Source organism: Octopus bimaculoides, chromosome 5, assembly GCF_046866305.1.
Source record: "Octopus bimaculoides isolate indiv1 chromosome 5, ASM4686630v1, whole genome shotgun sequence".
NCBI classification, from domain to species: domain Eukaryota; kingdom Metazoa; phylum Mollusca; class Cephalopoda; order Octopoda; family Octopodidae; genus Octopus; species Octopus bimaculoides.
The window spans coordinates 104,582,949-104,600,261 of record NC_142932.1 but is presented as its reverse complement, the minus strand read 5'-3'; the positions used below and the strand labels follow the sequence as shown (position 1 = coordinate 104,600,261).

Genomic DNA, 17,313 nt, shown 5'->3' with positions numbered 1-17,313 from the left:
GTAGAGTATAAAGGATGTGGTAATGCATACAAGACTTGTTGCTATGACATTTCATGGTGATAAACTGAGGCCTAATTAATGGGGCTGGACAAGCAAAACCTTAGGTGTGTGACATCACTTTCAACAATTGACTTGTAACAGTTGTGCATTTCCAAGGAACCTGGGCACTCTCTGGAATTTTCCATTTATGGCACGTCTTTCTGTAGATAAATTTTTGGAATTTGGCAGACTTTTAGATGTGTTTTGTGTGTGAAAAGTAAAATGGAGACAAGCTTTAAACAATCTCTTCACTATCAAGGAACAAAGATAATAAATACTTCTGGGTTAGCAGCAGCAGTGACATTGTGTATGGAGTAGGCATCCTATTGGCAGAGAAGTGTGTAGAAAAGTAATTGAAGTAGTAAAAGTATGTAGTAGGATAATTGAGCTTAGACTAACCTTAGTTAATATAACAGTGATATTGATCTCTGCATATGCTCCGCAATCTGAGCTGGAAGATGGTGAGGGCCAATTTGCAGACTATGTTAATGATGAATAGTAGTGACTTTATTGTCATGGTTGGTGATTTCAAGAGACATGTTGGACAGTATTCTGATGAATTTCACGATGTGCTTTGATTTGAGGAACAAAGAGGTAATAAGGCTACAAGAACTCTCTGACACTAAAGACTTGATCATTTGTAACACTAAATTCACCTGATCACCTATTAATCTCATGAACACACAAGCTAAATAGATCTAATTCTGACCAGGTAATGGAATGGACAGATAGTTATAGACACTTAAGTTTTTCCTCTTGGGCAGAATGTACAAGCCAACACAGGCTAATGGTTAGCAATTTAGGACTTAGAGCTTGGCAGGCTTAGAAAACAATCAGTTTGGAAAAGGAAGATATGGAAGCTTTAAGGTCCATCAAACAGAACTTTAGAAATGTACAAGTTGAAGTATCTGATGGAAGCAACGAGATAGAGATTTAACTTCTTAGCATTCAAACTGGCCATATTTGGCCTAAATATTCTACCTGTTTTATGCTCAAACCAGCCAGATGCAACCTCTCATACCTACCTTACAATGCCCATCTAAAAAATTAGCCATCACTTCATGAGAATCTCAAAGCTGTAAGATGATGTATGACTAATTCAAAACAATGTGAATAAATAAGCATTGCATTTGGCAGAATAATCTGAATGCTAAAGGGTTAAAGCATAGAAGACAGCTGGAAGTTCCTATAGGACAACCTAGTGAGGGTTGTAGACCAAACCTGTAATTGGTGCAAGGTTTCAACTAGATTGAAGATGACAGTGGTTTACAGAGCCATAAAAATGGAGAGGCTTGTAAACACTGGAAAAAAAAGTGAGTGGAATGTTAAGAGTGACCAACCTGTAATCTGTTATGCTGGTCCATTTGTGAACAACCTGTAACCTGATATACCCAGCTTAATGTGGAAGCCTGTGATGCAGATGACCCAATTTTACTTAGCAGGCATGACTTATTTCTTGCAACTACATGTATACACACATGCATACAGGTTTACACTTACTTACCCTCACTATTAAGTCTGATTACACCAACAGATAGTAATACAGTCACTTTTTTGGGAGTTTTACATGAGACATGGTCATCAGTAGGGGGTACTGCTGAAAGCAGTTGCTTTGTTTGATTGGAACAATTGAAGTTTTTGATTTTGGTGGATGTATGTAAGAGAAGTGGAAAAAGTGTTGTTGAAATGTTTTGTGGTTTGTACTATGTTAGACACAATGGTTTCAAATGAAAATAGCTTCATTTCAAATCTATTTTTCAAGTCTGAGTGCTTACTGTAAATTATAGTACTTGCAGTTTCCATTGTCCTACATACACTTTTGTATTTTATTCTCCTACATGATTGGTGATTTTCTACTCTTGAGAAAACCAGTGGCCATTACATAAGTTCTGGATGTGACATGTGGAGGGTGAAATCCCTAATTTCCCCATAAAGAACAAAACCTGTGTGTTGGAAATGCACATGTGAATAGAAGAAAGGGAGGGTTACAATTCCCAACAAAATTTTAGTTAAAGTGTATCTTGTGTTGACAAACAAATTATGTTCTGGGCATAACCTGCAAAAATTTGCCTTTTTTGTACTGAGCATGTTTCAAAGCAAAGTTGTCTGAAAAATTGTTCTTCAGACACTAGTTTAAATCGAAAACGATTGCTGCATTTGTAAAAATGAAATTGTGAAAGTATACAAACTCAAATTGTAATTTGAGCTGACACTGTGTTCCAGAAGTGACAGTGTACAAAAAGTATGAAAGGTGCTCTGATAGTTTCAAAAGTATTCTGTAACTTGTCCAATTCACATGAAAATATTGCTAAGGCTGTTAATCACAACAAATTTGATTTAACTTAAACACCAAAATAAAACAAAAGCAAAATAAAGTTCTCAAATTTAATTCATAGCATTATGAAAGTCTAAAGTTCCTTGTCAAACTTAGTTTTCATGACTTGTCATATCAGGACAAAGCAAGGTTCAACTATTTGATCTTCATGTATCTATGATTTGTCCATGTTGTTACTCATGTACATATTTCCATCCGATATTTGTTTTACAAGTACAAATAGTTATTCTATCAGATTTTTTTCACACACTGCTGGTAGCACTTTGGTTTTTGTACCACCTTTTTCATATTTAAATGTGTACTTTCCTTAATAGAATTTCCCACATTCTCATTTGATTCCCCTGTTTTGAACTGTTTGCAGATGATATGTTCAGGGAGGTGACAATATATTCCCAACAGTAGTTTCATTAACTATTTCAATGTAGTGAAAGTATTTTGTTCCTCATAATGATCTTGAATGGGTTGCCATTCTTTCCTTCAAAAAATTTGTGTTGGCTGTGATGGACAAGCAGCAATAACACGATGGAAACTTCTTTCTTGCCACAGCAATAAATTTGTCCAGATGCCAGATAGCATTTTTCACATCACCACTCCTTCCATCATTCTCCTCGTTTCCATGCGATGTAGCAAAAGGATTCTAGTCAGCTGAAACACCATGATCTCAGAAGAAATTACAAATTCTTGAATACATATTGGTTTTTGAATTGGCTGAAGGTCCCTGTAGTGCACAGATCGTTGTTTTAAACTTACTGTAGAAAAAGATGTTATCCTTGTCGTATCTTAAATCATTCTGAGCGATCTGAGAAAATAAGATAAGAGAATGAAATATTTTTCCTTTAAAAGTTGTAAGAAGTTGAAAACCATAAAAGTTATTCCAAGTCACATCTGGCGTCGTACAAGTTTTCTTCCCTGTAGCTGCAGGGGCATTGTGTTGCATTAAACAAGGATAAAAGTTGTATGATGATATGGTGCATTTGCAGTGTGCTAAAGGTTAAGCTTCATGAAGGACCACTCATGGAATGACACTTAAGCAAAAATGAGAACCTAAAAGCATATACGCCTTCCCTTGCAACCAATCTGACACTTTTGAACCCCTCCCCCTCCCATAAAAAAGTCACCTTTCTAACATCTTCCCCTCTGTCACTCTTCTGATTACAGTACTATTTACCCAGCTGGTGTAACTATAAGAACAGAACAGTGCACATTCAATACTCTTACCACTCATCCTTTGTGGAACCACCTTTTTCCATGCATTCTTTGTATTTTCCATTGATTGCCCCTTTTACCTCCCCTTTTCCCTGTACACCTAATTTTTCCAACAGAAGCCACTACCTTGTATCATCTTTCTCTATTTCTACCTGTATGTACCTCTGATTTTGCCCCTAGTACTGTTCATCCCTCCTGCACCCCACTGTCACTACTTCACATCTTTGCTACCACCTTCTATCTCTCTGATCCATACCTACTTCTTCCACTTTTCCCTCCAACTAATATTCACAATCAATCATGCTCCCATCATGTTTACCACTCACTACATTTCCCTCATCCCCATTCATATCCATCTGTCACTCTCCTTCACACTCCCATTTACTTACCCACCCATACCACTTATATTCACCTTCCTATAATTTAAGGGTGCACATTGATACATCCTAACCACCATCTTCCTTTTTCAACTGGGGTAACCATATCTCTCTCTGCTGCAAATACCTGTTCCTATCCCTTTATCATACTTGAGCCTTTCATCACCTAGCATCAAGCCACCTCCCTCAATTCTACTTCCCACTCAGTTGATTAGTCTTGTCATGTAAGTTACTTGATGGCTTTACTAGTGCCTGTGTCATGTGAAAAGCACCCAGTACACTCTGTAAAGCAGTTGGTGTTAGGAAGGGAGTCTTGGTTGTAGAAACTGCAGATCTTTGGCTCACCCACTCCAGTTGGGCCATCCAACCCATGCTATGGAAAACCTGTTAAATGATGCTGATAATGATGATTAAATACATATACTTCATGAGTGAAAGCATTTTTATTGGTCTGTGGTCCACTTTGTTTTAGCTATTTTTTCCAATTTTCAAATATTAACCTAATATTCTACAAGAATCACTTTATCATTGTTTTAACATCCACTGTTCTATGTTTGTATTTGTTGAAGCAGATTTTCTATGGTTGGATGCCAATGTCATCAACTCTTACCTGTTTCCAAGTAGGCTAATATTTCCCCTAATCCTTTCAAACATGACCAGTGCAATAGTCAGACATATTTTCACAGAAGATTGCAAGTGAAGGACACCGTTTGTATGACAGTGTTTACTATTAGCAAGATGTCAGGAAAATGAGGCTTGAACTGTGCTTGCGCACTCACACATGCACCCAAGAAGCTTCATTCGGTTTCCATCTATTAAAACCACTCAAAGGGCTTGGGACTATAATAGAAAATTGTCGAAAATGCTGCACAGCAGACTGACTCTGAAACCATGTGGTTGTGAAGTTAATTCTTAGCCACATAACCATACCTGCACTTATGTATATATGTTATTGGCACACACTCTACTGGTTGCAAATTTTATTTATGGGGCCTTGGAAACTTTTATAATTGTATAATCAAGTGAGCCTCTCGGGATTAATTTGAGAATATCAATCTACACAAAATACAAGTTTGGTTTGTGTGTAAAGCAAGTTGAATTGCGGAATTCTAAAGCTTAGATAAGACTGAAGAATTGTTGTGCTATTTAAACATTTACAACCAGTTATATTGGATAAATGGATACCAGGACTTGTTTAGGTTGAAATTCAGTATATTCTAGACGAGCTAGGTACCTTAAATGAGCTGTTGAAACTTCAAGTTGCATAGGGCCAAATCAAACTGTTTTAAATAATAGTTAGTTCTAGATAACAATTTTACAAAATTGAAAAAATTCATGCCGACAACAAAGAAGTAGAAATTACTTAGAATGTTGGTCCTGTGCATGGTATAGGGAAAAAAAAAACTTTGTTCCTTTAGTTTTATTTGTAAAGAAAAATGTCAATAACAACTTTATGGAATGAAGTTAAAGTAAACATGGTATGATTATTTTTTACCCAAATTTTTGGTTGCAGATTTATTTCCTTTATTTGATGTTAGTCTTGTCTCTTCTGCACCTGATTTATATTACTATTAGTTATTTATTCTCAGAATTTGTGAATTTTGTCACTTAGCTGAATAAATTTTCATTATTAGTTTAAAGAACTGGTATATACTCTGCCACTTACTCTATGATAAGTTATAATACTTTTCTTTGGATAATTTTAAGAACATTTGTGATATATGCATACTTAATTTATGAAAACTTTTTCTTTCCATATCTAGTCTTGGGATGTGTATTTTCGAAATACAGCAAGGGGAGTTAGTTCTGCCTACATACGTCCACCTACATTAGGTGGAGCTCCAGTACCCACCAGTACAGAGATGGTGCCTGCTGCAGCTATGCCCAGTGAGAAGATTATTGAACATCATCTCTCCGTGCAGTCGATTATCCGGTCTTATCAGGTGAGATTAATTTGTGGTTGATTTGTGCTTGTTTCTGCTTTTAAATGATGTAGAGTAGATAATTTGTTATCATCATCATCATCGTCAGAATAAAGCATTAATTGGTAACTTTTAAAATATGTTGGTTACTTTAATGTTTCTTTGTAAGAGTAGAGAGAGATGTTAATTTTTCCTTTGTTCATTGAGAACTTTTTCTTTTATTTAATTGAGAAATATATAACTTCAATCATTATGATAGTTAATTTAATAATATTTTATATACTTCACTCATTTCTAAAGCTTTAATTTGTAAAATTTAATTGTAAAGTTTTAAGTTAGCAGCTACATGCATATTTTGGTTTAAATCAGTCTTATAAAATTATAAAATCAATATTTCAAATGTTTCTCTTTTATTGTGTTGCATTTTTATTGCATTGTGATTAGCCAGTGCCATATCTGAGTTTGAAGAAAATTGCATTCATATCTGTTTTCTTTTTGATAACAGGTGATGATTGCTATTTTCTTGGAGTGGATAATTTTTATTTGATTTTAAAATAATTGTTTTCGCATAAACACCTAGGAACATAACAAAAACCAACCATTTATTTTTCAGTTATTTCTACTAGAAACTTCTCTTAATTCAGCAAAACAAATATTTTCAGTTTTACTCATGCTTTTTAACTTTGTGATTTGTGATTATTAATGATCCTGATCAAATGTTTAGGTCCAATGTTTTATTGCAACAATTGTATATTTATATCATTAACCAAAGTCTCTATTGACTGTTTTCTCCTCTGTTTTAAAAAAAATTGCTAGTCATAATTGAAATTCTTTGTTTTTGTCCCTAAAGAAATTTTCTTAATCTAGTTGTTGGAACTGTAAAATGGATAGTTAGCTTCCATTGTAAGAGTGAAAAATAGTCAGGAAATTGAAATATAATGAAGTTTCTTTATTTGTATGGTTGTTAATGAAAGGCCTTGCTGTAGTAGAGACAAATTTCAAACAGGAATGTAGCTAAATGTTTTGATTGGACACGTGGGGAAAGAGAAGAGATACTGAGATTTGCTAAGATATATAATGTTAAGCTCAAGGCCTGAAATTTTGTGGGGAGGGTGTTAGTCGATTCTATCATCCCCAGTGCTCAACTGGTATTTATTTTATTTTGTTGACTCTGAAAGGATGAAAGGTAATGTCAACTTCAGCAGAATTTGAACTCAGGATGTAAAGCCAGAAGAAATGCTGCAAAGTATTTTTTCCAGTGTGCTAACAATTCTGCCAGCCTGCTGCCTTGATAAGCTATATAATACTGAGAAATGTTTTCAAACACGCTGAAAAGAGCTAATCAGCTCAGATTTAGAAATGTATTGCTTTATGCAAAAGCTGTTCAGCACTAAATCTCTCAAGAAAATTAAATATATATGTGTATAATGCTAAATTATACATTCTGGTGTTGAAAATAATAGCTTCATGGCATAATTTATGATCTTTTACTTATTTCCAACCAAAGGGATGTATCTACGTTGAAGCATTGCATATATGTCCAATCAAACTTTATTTTAAAGCCAACTAAAAAATTTTTCCAGTCATTCTTTGAAATATATTATTTTCTGAAATGAATACACACCTCCTTTTAATGACTCTGAGGAAGCTTAAGGATGTTGCACAAGCATTGCTTCTTATAGCTGAAACAGCTGTAAGCTAATGAATTTGATTACATGATTTCTGTTCCCTTGTCATTCATTAATTAACTTAATATATATTAATGTTTCATTTATTAAATGAGATTGTACCTCACAGAGGGAATGTGGCTGATGCCGGTGTCACGTAAAAAGCATCTTTTGAGCGTAAGGCCTCATGGAGGCAGTGACATGCTGTGCTTGAGTAGAAGACCCATTAAGCCAAGTGAAATCATAGTCACAGCAGATACTGGTGTCCTGCAACTGGCACCTGTATCGGTGGCACATGAAAGCACCCATTACATTCTCAGAGTGGTTGGCATTAGGAAGGGCATCCAGCCATAGAAAACCATGCCAAATCAGACTGGAGTCTGGTGCAGCCCCTCAGTTTACTAGTCCTGATCAAACCATCCAACCCATGCCAGCATGGACAACGAATGTTAAATGATGATGATAAGATTGCTATCCTGCATCATATCTGCTGTTATTTATTAAGAGCTTTGGTTATGCTCTGAGTTATATGCTTACTATAGTGTTTAAGCTGGTTTGGTTATGATTTTAGAGGCATGTGTGTATTCATTGAATTATAACTCATAGATCAATTTGATACTTAATCCTGCATTTATTGTGATTTTGTAACATTTGGAATTGGCTGCAAATATATATGAATTTGAATTTTTTTGTGGAATATATTTTTTTATCTATTAATATCTTTTCTGTTTCTGAAACTCAAAATTGTTGAATTTTATAAGAATTAAAAATAAGGAACAAATACTGTAGTCAACTATGAAATACTTGTACTCAACTTTAAATTGTCATTTGAAAATGAATATTGGCAATATTTCTCAGCTGTTACATTTATTCAATTCATTATTTAATTTTTTTTAGCAGTAATTTTCGTATTTCTTTCTATGTGTATTCCTCTATCATTTTTAAATGGACTCTTCAATCAGTGATAGTTAAAATTTTAACTAATGCTTAATTTTTTTTTGCATGATTCAACTGTTATTTAAATTTATTTTATAACTAGCTTGTTGCGACTGAAGTAGCTCTTTCACTTTAAATTCCTGGTTTGGTGTCATTCTGTGTCTTGATTCTGATCTTCAATACTTACTGGCTGCACTTCATCTCAATGTGTATTTACATATTGTACCTGACTGTTTTTCCTTAACTATATTGTTTCGATGTCTAAATTCTAAAGCATTACATGTCTAATTTCAAGGAGAGTGGTCATGAAGAATTTCTTTCTGATTGTTCCTTGAATAAATGTACAGAAAACTTTTCAACTTCATATTCAGTGTATCAGTTGCAATCACCTCAGACCTGTAAAGTGCCTTTTCTTTACTTAGATTAGCAATAAAAAAATGTTTATCATGATTGAAAGAAAAGACAATGGCAAAGTGAAAAACCAGTTCCTTAAATAGAAAAGAAATCAATCAAAAATAGTACTCCAGTCTAGTTCATTTTAATATTGTATTAACATTTTTATACAATATTTTAAAAAGATAATTAAGCTTTGACTCGTGTGTTACACACCGAGATGGTAATTTGTCAGCAATTTAGCTTAGGCTATTTTATTTGTTTTCAATTTTGAATTAATAAATACTGACTTAAATAATCTTTTAGCATTCTTGTTTAACCTTTCTTATTTTATTGCATAATTGTTCACAAGAACATTATAAATTTGATTACAGTAAAACTGTTGTTCTGAACTCAAGTAGTTAATCACCATTTTATTTAATCTGATATTATAGTTTGTGTTAGGAAGAATATTTAACTTGAAGTGTATGCTTCATATGCACTTGTAGATTTGCAGACTCATCTAACATACACCAACTTGGAAAAAAAATACAAACATTGACAATTAAAGCTCAATTTTTATTTGTTTATTAGCTCATTACGTTTTTGTCGTTATTACTTTGGGTGTATATTTGATATAAATTATGCATTCACAATATATTACAAATGCTTGCAAAATGTGTACCAAAACAAAGGTAAGTGGTTGGAAAGTCATATAACTTTGTGTTAGCATAGAATATATTTTAATATATAATCTGGGTTTATTCAGTTTGTACCTAGTAAAATAAGTATTGAGAAAGAGATATCACTTGAAGTCCATGAATAAGACAACACTTAAACGTCTTAGAATGTATTGCTTGTTTATTTTCGTGTAAGAGAATTTTCAAACCAGTAACCATTATTACAAATAACAGTATACCCAATATTCACTGCATACTACTGATAACCACCTATTTCACAAAGATATGGAAGCCTGATAAAAGCTTTTTCTAGCTCTGTCAGTGAGTGGAATTAGTACACTGTAAGTAACAAGTTAGGTTTTTTTTTTCACTGAGGTATTTTGAATATATTTTAAATATATTTATTTATGTGCCCTTTTAAAGCCTAGCCAGGCTCATGGGCCTGGTTTCTATGGTGTATGTGTTGCCCCCAGCTGGAGGGAACGCCAGTCCATCGCAGCTTTACTCAAGAAACCGGAAGAAAGAGTGAGAGAAAGTTGTGGTGAAAGAATACAACAGGGGTCGTCACCACTCCCTGCCAGAGCCTTGTGGAGCTTTAGGTGTTTTCGCTCGATAAACACACACAACGCCCAGTCTGGGAATCGAAACCGCAATCTTCCGACCATGAGTCTGCTGCCCTAACCACTGAGCCATTGCGCCTCATTTTAAATATAACTTAAATTTAGAATCAACCAAGAATAGTATCTAGAAAGAAACTTTCTCTTATAGAATGATTATTTTTTAACCTTTATGATAATGATGATTAAAATTGCTATTTGATCTCAACTGCTATTCACTCATTTCTCATTATAGTTTTTCATATTAAGCAATAAGTTCTAATTTCACTTACAAATCATCCCAACTCATTAATTTCGTTTAATAATGTCCATATGGAAATTGAATAAAATAACGGGAAGGGATTATCTGTAACCACTTATAGTATCTTTAATAAAAACTTTTACTTCACTTGAGTTTTTTGTTCAAGTCTTCTGATATTTTTACTTGGAATAGCTGTTGATTACAATCATTTAAAATACACTTTAAAGTTGTAGTGTTTTTAAATTTGGTTATTAGCATTCTGGACCATATGTGAAAGAAAGTTGTCTTATTAAGAAGCCTTCTTATTTAAAAAGGGATATTCTAAATGTTAGTATGGCATATTGATATTAAAGGTCATATTTAGAATGCCAGTCAAACAGTGAAGTTGGACTAAGAATGACACACCAAGCATATCTGCATACCTAATGTACTGGAAAATTTAGTTTTGGCTTACAGCTTCTCAAAGAAAAAATATCTCACCAACACCCTTTGGAACTGTTCACAATAAAACCCTTCCTTTATCATCATCATTGTCATTGCTTAACATCCGCTTTCCATGCTGACATGGGTTGGACGGCTTGACTGAGGGCTGGCAAGCTGGGAGGCAGCACCAGGCTCAATCTGATTTGCCCTTCCAAATGACAACCACTCTGCAAGTGTAGTGGGTGCTTTTTATGTGCCACCCGAATGGGAGCCAAGTCAGGTGGCACTGGCATCAGCCACACTTGAATGGTGCTTTTTATGTGCATTCCAGGTGGCACTAGCATCAGTCATGCCTGAATGCTGCTTTTCATGTGCCAGTCAGGCAACACTGGCATCGGTCACACTTGAACGTTGCTCTTTACATGTCACCGGCATGGATGCCAGTCAGGTGGCACTGGCATCGGCTACACTTGAATGGTGCTTTTTATGTGTCACTGGCACAGGTGCTAGTCAGATGGCACTGACATCATCCTTGGCAACGATTTCTCTTGGTTCAACACATCTTCACAAGTGCAGCATATTACCTAATGATTGAAGGGTACTTTTAAATGGACCAGTTATGCTACACTAGCATCATCCACAGCTACCATCTCACTTGATTTGCCAGGTCTTCTCAAGCACAGCATATCTCCAAAGATCTCGGTTGCTTGTCATTACCTCTGTTTGGCCCAACATTTGAAGGTTGTGCTCCACCACCTCATCCCAAGTCTTCCTGGGTCTACCTCTTCCACAGGTTCCCTCCACTGTTAGGGTGTGATACTTCTTCACACAGCTGTCCTCATCTGTACATAACATATGACCACACCAGTGCAGTCGTCTCTCTTGCACACCACATCTGATGCTTCTTATGCTTAACTTTTCTCTTAGGGCACTTACACTCTGTCATGTGTGTGCACACTGACATTACACATCCAGCAGAGCATACTTGCTTCATTTCTTTGAAGCATACACATATCCTCAGCAGTCATAGCCCATATTTCACTACCGTGTAGCATGGCTGTTTACACACGGGCATTATACAGTTTACCTTTCACTCTGAGCGAGAGGTCCTTTGTTACCAGCAGAAGTAGGAGCTCTCTGAACTTTGCCCAAGCTATTCTTATTCTGGCAGCTACGCTCTCAGAGCATTCACCCCTACTACTCACTTGGTCACCTAGGTAATGTATAGAAAAACTCAGTTTGTATGATTTCTTTTTGTATGGGCAATTAGGATATTTATTTTGGAGGTTTCAGTAGGGAGTCTATCACATTGTATCTATCTAGTCTGCTTTGGTACCTTTCCTCTTTCAACTTTATATCCTTATTGAGCCTCTCCCCATGTTTCACAATCAAATTCTCAAAATTGTGTGGGTATCTAAGCAACTATGGAGAAAGTGTACCTTGAGGCTCATATTAGCACACACACTTCTGAAGTATTGAGCATCTTTTGGTTTTATGAACATAAATTTTTTAAAAAAATCTTTTGTAGAGCAGTGCAACCATGTATCATTATAACTTATATTTTAGGACACCAGGACTATATTTCAGGACAAGTGGTCAAAAGTTTATTCTCAAACTAATATTTTATGGTAATATATAAAGCTGTTACTTATAATTTTCTATTAGTTCTTTTGAGATGACAATTATTTTGATTCTAGTACTTGAGTGTTGTTTATTTTATTGGCCATGGAAGGATAAAAGGCAAAGTCAACCCAGAAGGATTTGAAGTATATACTGCATGGCAGTTTGTCTGTTGCTCTATTGATTTTGCTCTAATTATAATAAATACATGAATTTAAAAGTAAAACAATGTTTATCAGCAGAATGATGTCTGAACTTTGAAAATCCATCATGTACGTAAATGAAACTGTACATAACTAAAACAAGTTTTATAGGTTGTAAAGATGTTGATATGAGAGACATCCCACATATAACACTTTTTGCTGAAGTACTTTTAGATATCTCAAGAACAATCTGAGTCAAGTCCTCTATAAGATTATTACCTTATTTTTTTACTATTAACCTGTTTATTTGAAATATGAAAAATTGTGACTTGTTAACCTATAATTTATATAAGAGGAATCTAGATTTGACTATATTTCAATTGTGTACATCTAGTTTTTGATTATTTCATTTTTATTGAGTAGGATCGACGACTTTGCTTTATTCTCAACATATACAAATGGAATGTTCTTTTGAATTGCTATGTTCATCTTTTTTCTTTCAAAGCATTGCATTTCAAACAGTTTGGTTACCGTTCTGTGTCAAGTGCTATATATAAATCTGTGGGATGTACTCAGTGTATATCTTGGTTACAATATATGAAGGAGATTAATGTGAAGCAATGAAATTTTAGAAAACAAACTATCAGCAGTGTTAAGTTTTTTTTTTTCATATTTTATTGGTGTCTAAATTTTAAATGTTTATAATTTTCTTTACACTTGTCACTTAGACCATATGAAATTCATTTATGAAAAAAAAGAAAAGAGATAGATTCCAAAGTAAATCTTTTATGATTGAAGATTGCTTCTGATTTTCTTGCATAATTTGATGCAGTCTAAAACAACTGGAAGTTGAAATTTAGGTTTATAGTTGAATATCTCTGGGCCACAGATCTGCTGTTTCCCCACCCTGCCTTTTCTTTAGCTACTATGACTTCTACCCCTTGGAGCTAGTTGCATTCAGGCCTATCCAACTCACATGTCTCCCTATTCTTTTTGCCTCCCTTTTCCCCTTCCTCTCAAGCCTTGCATTAACCACTACTTCTCCCAGTCCTATGTCCCCAGCACATTAGTCCTTTGAATTTTCCCAGTAGCCATCAACTTTTAGCTGCTCAAGATGAGCAGCTACTATGTTAATTTCGCTGGTCCCAGAGAGTCTGTGAGGGCTTCTTTAAGACCAACTCATTAAAAAAATTCACTAGATATTTAGTTTTGATAGTATACTACAGAAATATTCCCAATATTCGTTTGTTTTTGTTTCAGAATTTATGAAGAACCAGAAAAATTTAATCAGTGGCTGGATTGATATATTTTGTTTGTTTGTTGTCGATAGCATTTCTTAACTCTTAACAGTATGTCGGACTTTTTCCTGTGAAAGTCAAACTTGCATGTTATTTTTGAATTTTCCATGAAAGTTTTATTTTCCCAGTTTTTCAGCTACAATGTTTGTCAAGCATATTTGATTGTCCTTGTGTGAGGGAACTTTTCAAATACATGCACAATATCATCAGGATATACAGTGTTTAATGTAGGACCTCATCTTTGTAAAGAGGCAGATACCATGCCAATGGTTGTAGACTGTGTATTAGTATACTGATGTGTTTCACTTTTGAGAAGTTGTTTAGCATGATGAAACCATATATTTGTTGTGTGTGTAGTGTTATTATTTGGATGAGTTTCTATTAGCTATTTAGTGAACGTCTTAGTTTTAGCTGCTAGTAACAAAATTGCTCATTGTGATCAAGCAACAATATTTTTCAGTTTTGCAATAAATTGAAACTTGTTTGTGGAACAGTTGTCATTGCTGATCTGATATGTTTATTTCATTAAACTTAAGTGATGTTAAGGTGAAACTTTCACTCAGTGTTAAAGTTTCAAATTATTGTAGACACTGATGAAATGCTGAATAAATGAGGACTGATTCCTTTATTGCATTTAAGTGTTATTTACTGAAATTTGATATTCGTTGAATTTCATACATGCAATATAGTGGACAAACTCTTCATAGAAGAACTCATTCAATTTGAGTAAGATAGTCTTACTCAGTCTTTAGATTTAGTGCTTATGTCTTTTAAAATGCACATTTTCAAGTGCTAAAACATTGTTTTAAGCATTAACAATATTGATGTCTTTATCTTCTGTTGCATTTAGTGTAAAAGGTGGCAAAGATTCATTAATGCACTTTTTGAATAGAAAATTTTAAATGCAATCTAGTAGTTGATGAAACTATAAGGCTAAATCTGCCTTAATGTTTTTAAGAAATACTGTGACCAACATTGGTGTGCTAAATAATTTAAGAGAGGTACTATTTTTTTTTTGTAGTGCAATTTTTACTGTGTAATTTTTACTGTGTAATTTTTACATTGACCTATATCATACTTGAGGTCTCTGAAACCAATACAACACTGAAATGACATCCTGTTTTTCACAACATAAGTGTTTATCTATTATCTGTACTTTTGCAAGATTTCTACCTCATAAAAAAACAGAAACTCTTAGCTTGGATTGGTTGAGATTTTCCCAATGTTTTTATATTCTATTTAGTGATATTCTTACAATAATTCAGATTATTTATTTTTGTCATCAAATGTATCTCCCTCCTTATTAACTTGCATAACTCTTAAAAACTGTAAATATTGGGTCATCCCACAAATTATGTGTTTTTTTTAATACTTTTATTTTTCAAAATTAAGATAAACAAAGTTCTTATACCCCCCCTTCATTTTCTACAACGCTCTTCTATCTATCTGGTAGACTTGTAGGGTCACACATTCTCTCTTGCAAAGTTTGTGAGGAACCTATTGATCCAGTTTGCTGACTTTTTTCATGGTATGCAGGTGAATGGTTGAATAACCAAATCCAAGCTTCTCTGCTGGTTCCTCAACAGTTACAGTGGGATTTTGTTCCACCAGGGTTTGTAGGACGGCTTCATCAAGCTCAACAGATTTTCCAGGACGAGCCTCATCATCTAGGCTGTAGTTTCCGGCTCAGAGTTTCCTTGCACTTTCCGTTGCGTTGTTGCCTTCATTGAGCTTATAAAGCAAAACATGCCGAATATACTCCTTTGTCACTTCCATTATAGCTTTAAAAAAAATAACTGTTAAAATCGAACTGCACTGTTCAAAACTTGCACTAAGAATAAGTACAAGGTAAAATTACCACCTGTTTTTATAGCAAGTTGATGCAGGTAGTTTATCCTGTCCCCCTCCAACTTTCAGTTCATGCAGTTGGAAACAACGCATTATTTATGGGATGACCCAATATATTATATGGAATATTTTGTCAAACTTACTCTTGACATGTATAATATGTATGTTCTTACAAATATGCATATATGCACACACATACACACACACACTGTTTATTTAAAATAAACAAAAAACCATAGTTTATACTTTTGTTATCTATTAAAAGGAGGAGAGCTAAATACTTGGTTCCTTACACCATATTCTGTAGATAAAACTGTATGTCTGTTCGTTTTATCTTTCCTTTTCAAACAGATTCGTGGCCATAATGTAGCTAAATTGGATCCTTTAGGAATTGCTTCTGCAGATTTAGATTCTGAGACTCCACCAGAGCTAATTCTGACAAACTATGGATTGGGTATGTATTGAGAGCCACTGTAGGATATGTAACAATTTTTTTGGTTACAATTTTCAAATGTTTCTTTCTTACATTACCTCCACATTGAATTCCTCAACTGATACTGCTGTAAAAAAAAAAAAAAAATAGTTGCAATATATTCTAAATGAAAATATTGCTAATGATAATTTCAAATATTGTTTTATGCATTTAAATAATAATAATAGTAATCATCATTATTCAATGTTGATGATAATAAAATAATCATGCTGGCATGGGCTGGACTGTTTGACAGGATCCAACGTAGTGTGTTAGTAGAGTGAGAGCTGTATGGTGGTGGAGAAATAGAGATAATTTGGTGGCTCAGAGGGATAATTGGTGTAAAATATGGGTAGAGATAATAGTTTAAGGATGAAGAATGGATATCAAGTGAAATGTTTAGAGAGATGATGGGCAGTGGGAGTATCTTGAAGAGGATGTTGGGCAAAGGGCCTAGTTGTGCATAAACTGGCACTCTGCTATGGTGATGAGAGTTCCAGTTGGTCCAATCAATGGAACAGCCTGAAATTAATGTGCAAGTAGCTATCTCTCCTTGGACATGCAAACCCTTAACACACTTCTCACAGAGATTCAGTGTAACAAGGCTGACCATTTGAATTACAGGTACAGTTGATTTTTGCCAGGTGGGTGGACTGGAGCAATGTGAAATAATGTGTCTTGCTGAAGGACACAATGCACTGCTAGTAACCAAATTCACTACCTTATGATCATGAGACAAATAGTCTAATCACTAAGCCATAAGCTTTCAGAACTTAGTTTTGCAGATTTGGGTGGGTCTTCTTGAGACCTGCATATCAGCACTCGTCCCAGTCCTTTATCACCACTTCATTCTCTGTCTTCCTGGATTCTTCTGTGAACTCTGATCCTCATACTGCACGACATTTGCAATTCTCTTCCTTTCTACCTCACCTTTAACCAAATATACTTGTCACCTAGCTGTCCTTTTAGTCATTTGGTAATGCTGCCTGCTACCACCTTTCTTCTAGGTTTTCCAAGCCTGTTTCTTACCCCTTATGAATCACATAACAAAAATAGGATATACTCTATATTGCTGGAAATATGAGTTTTGTATCCCACCATTCCTTTATTAGAGGAC

General features: G+C 34.6%; 1 protein-coding gene across 2 annotated transcripts in view; it reads left to right on the top strand.

The window, feature by feature from the left end:
• LOC106874395 (2-oxoglutarate dehydrogenase complex component E1) overlaps window positions 1-17,313 on the top strand; it is a 58,005-nt gene that overhangs the window by 9,617 nt on the left and 31,075 nt on the right. Inside the window, exons 3-4 of one of the 2 annotated variants that reach the window (XM_014922119.3) lie at window positions 5,721-5,900; window positions 16,076-16,178. In XM_014922119.3, the coding sequence (XP_014777605.1) occupies window positions 5,721-5,900; window positions 16,076-16,178 (283 nt within the window). The remainder of the gene's footprint in view (window positions 1-5,720; window positions 5,901-16,075; window positions 16,179-17,313) is intronic. The other variant, XM_014922120.3, reaches the window with a different exon arrangement.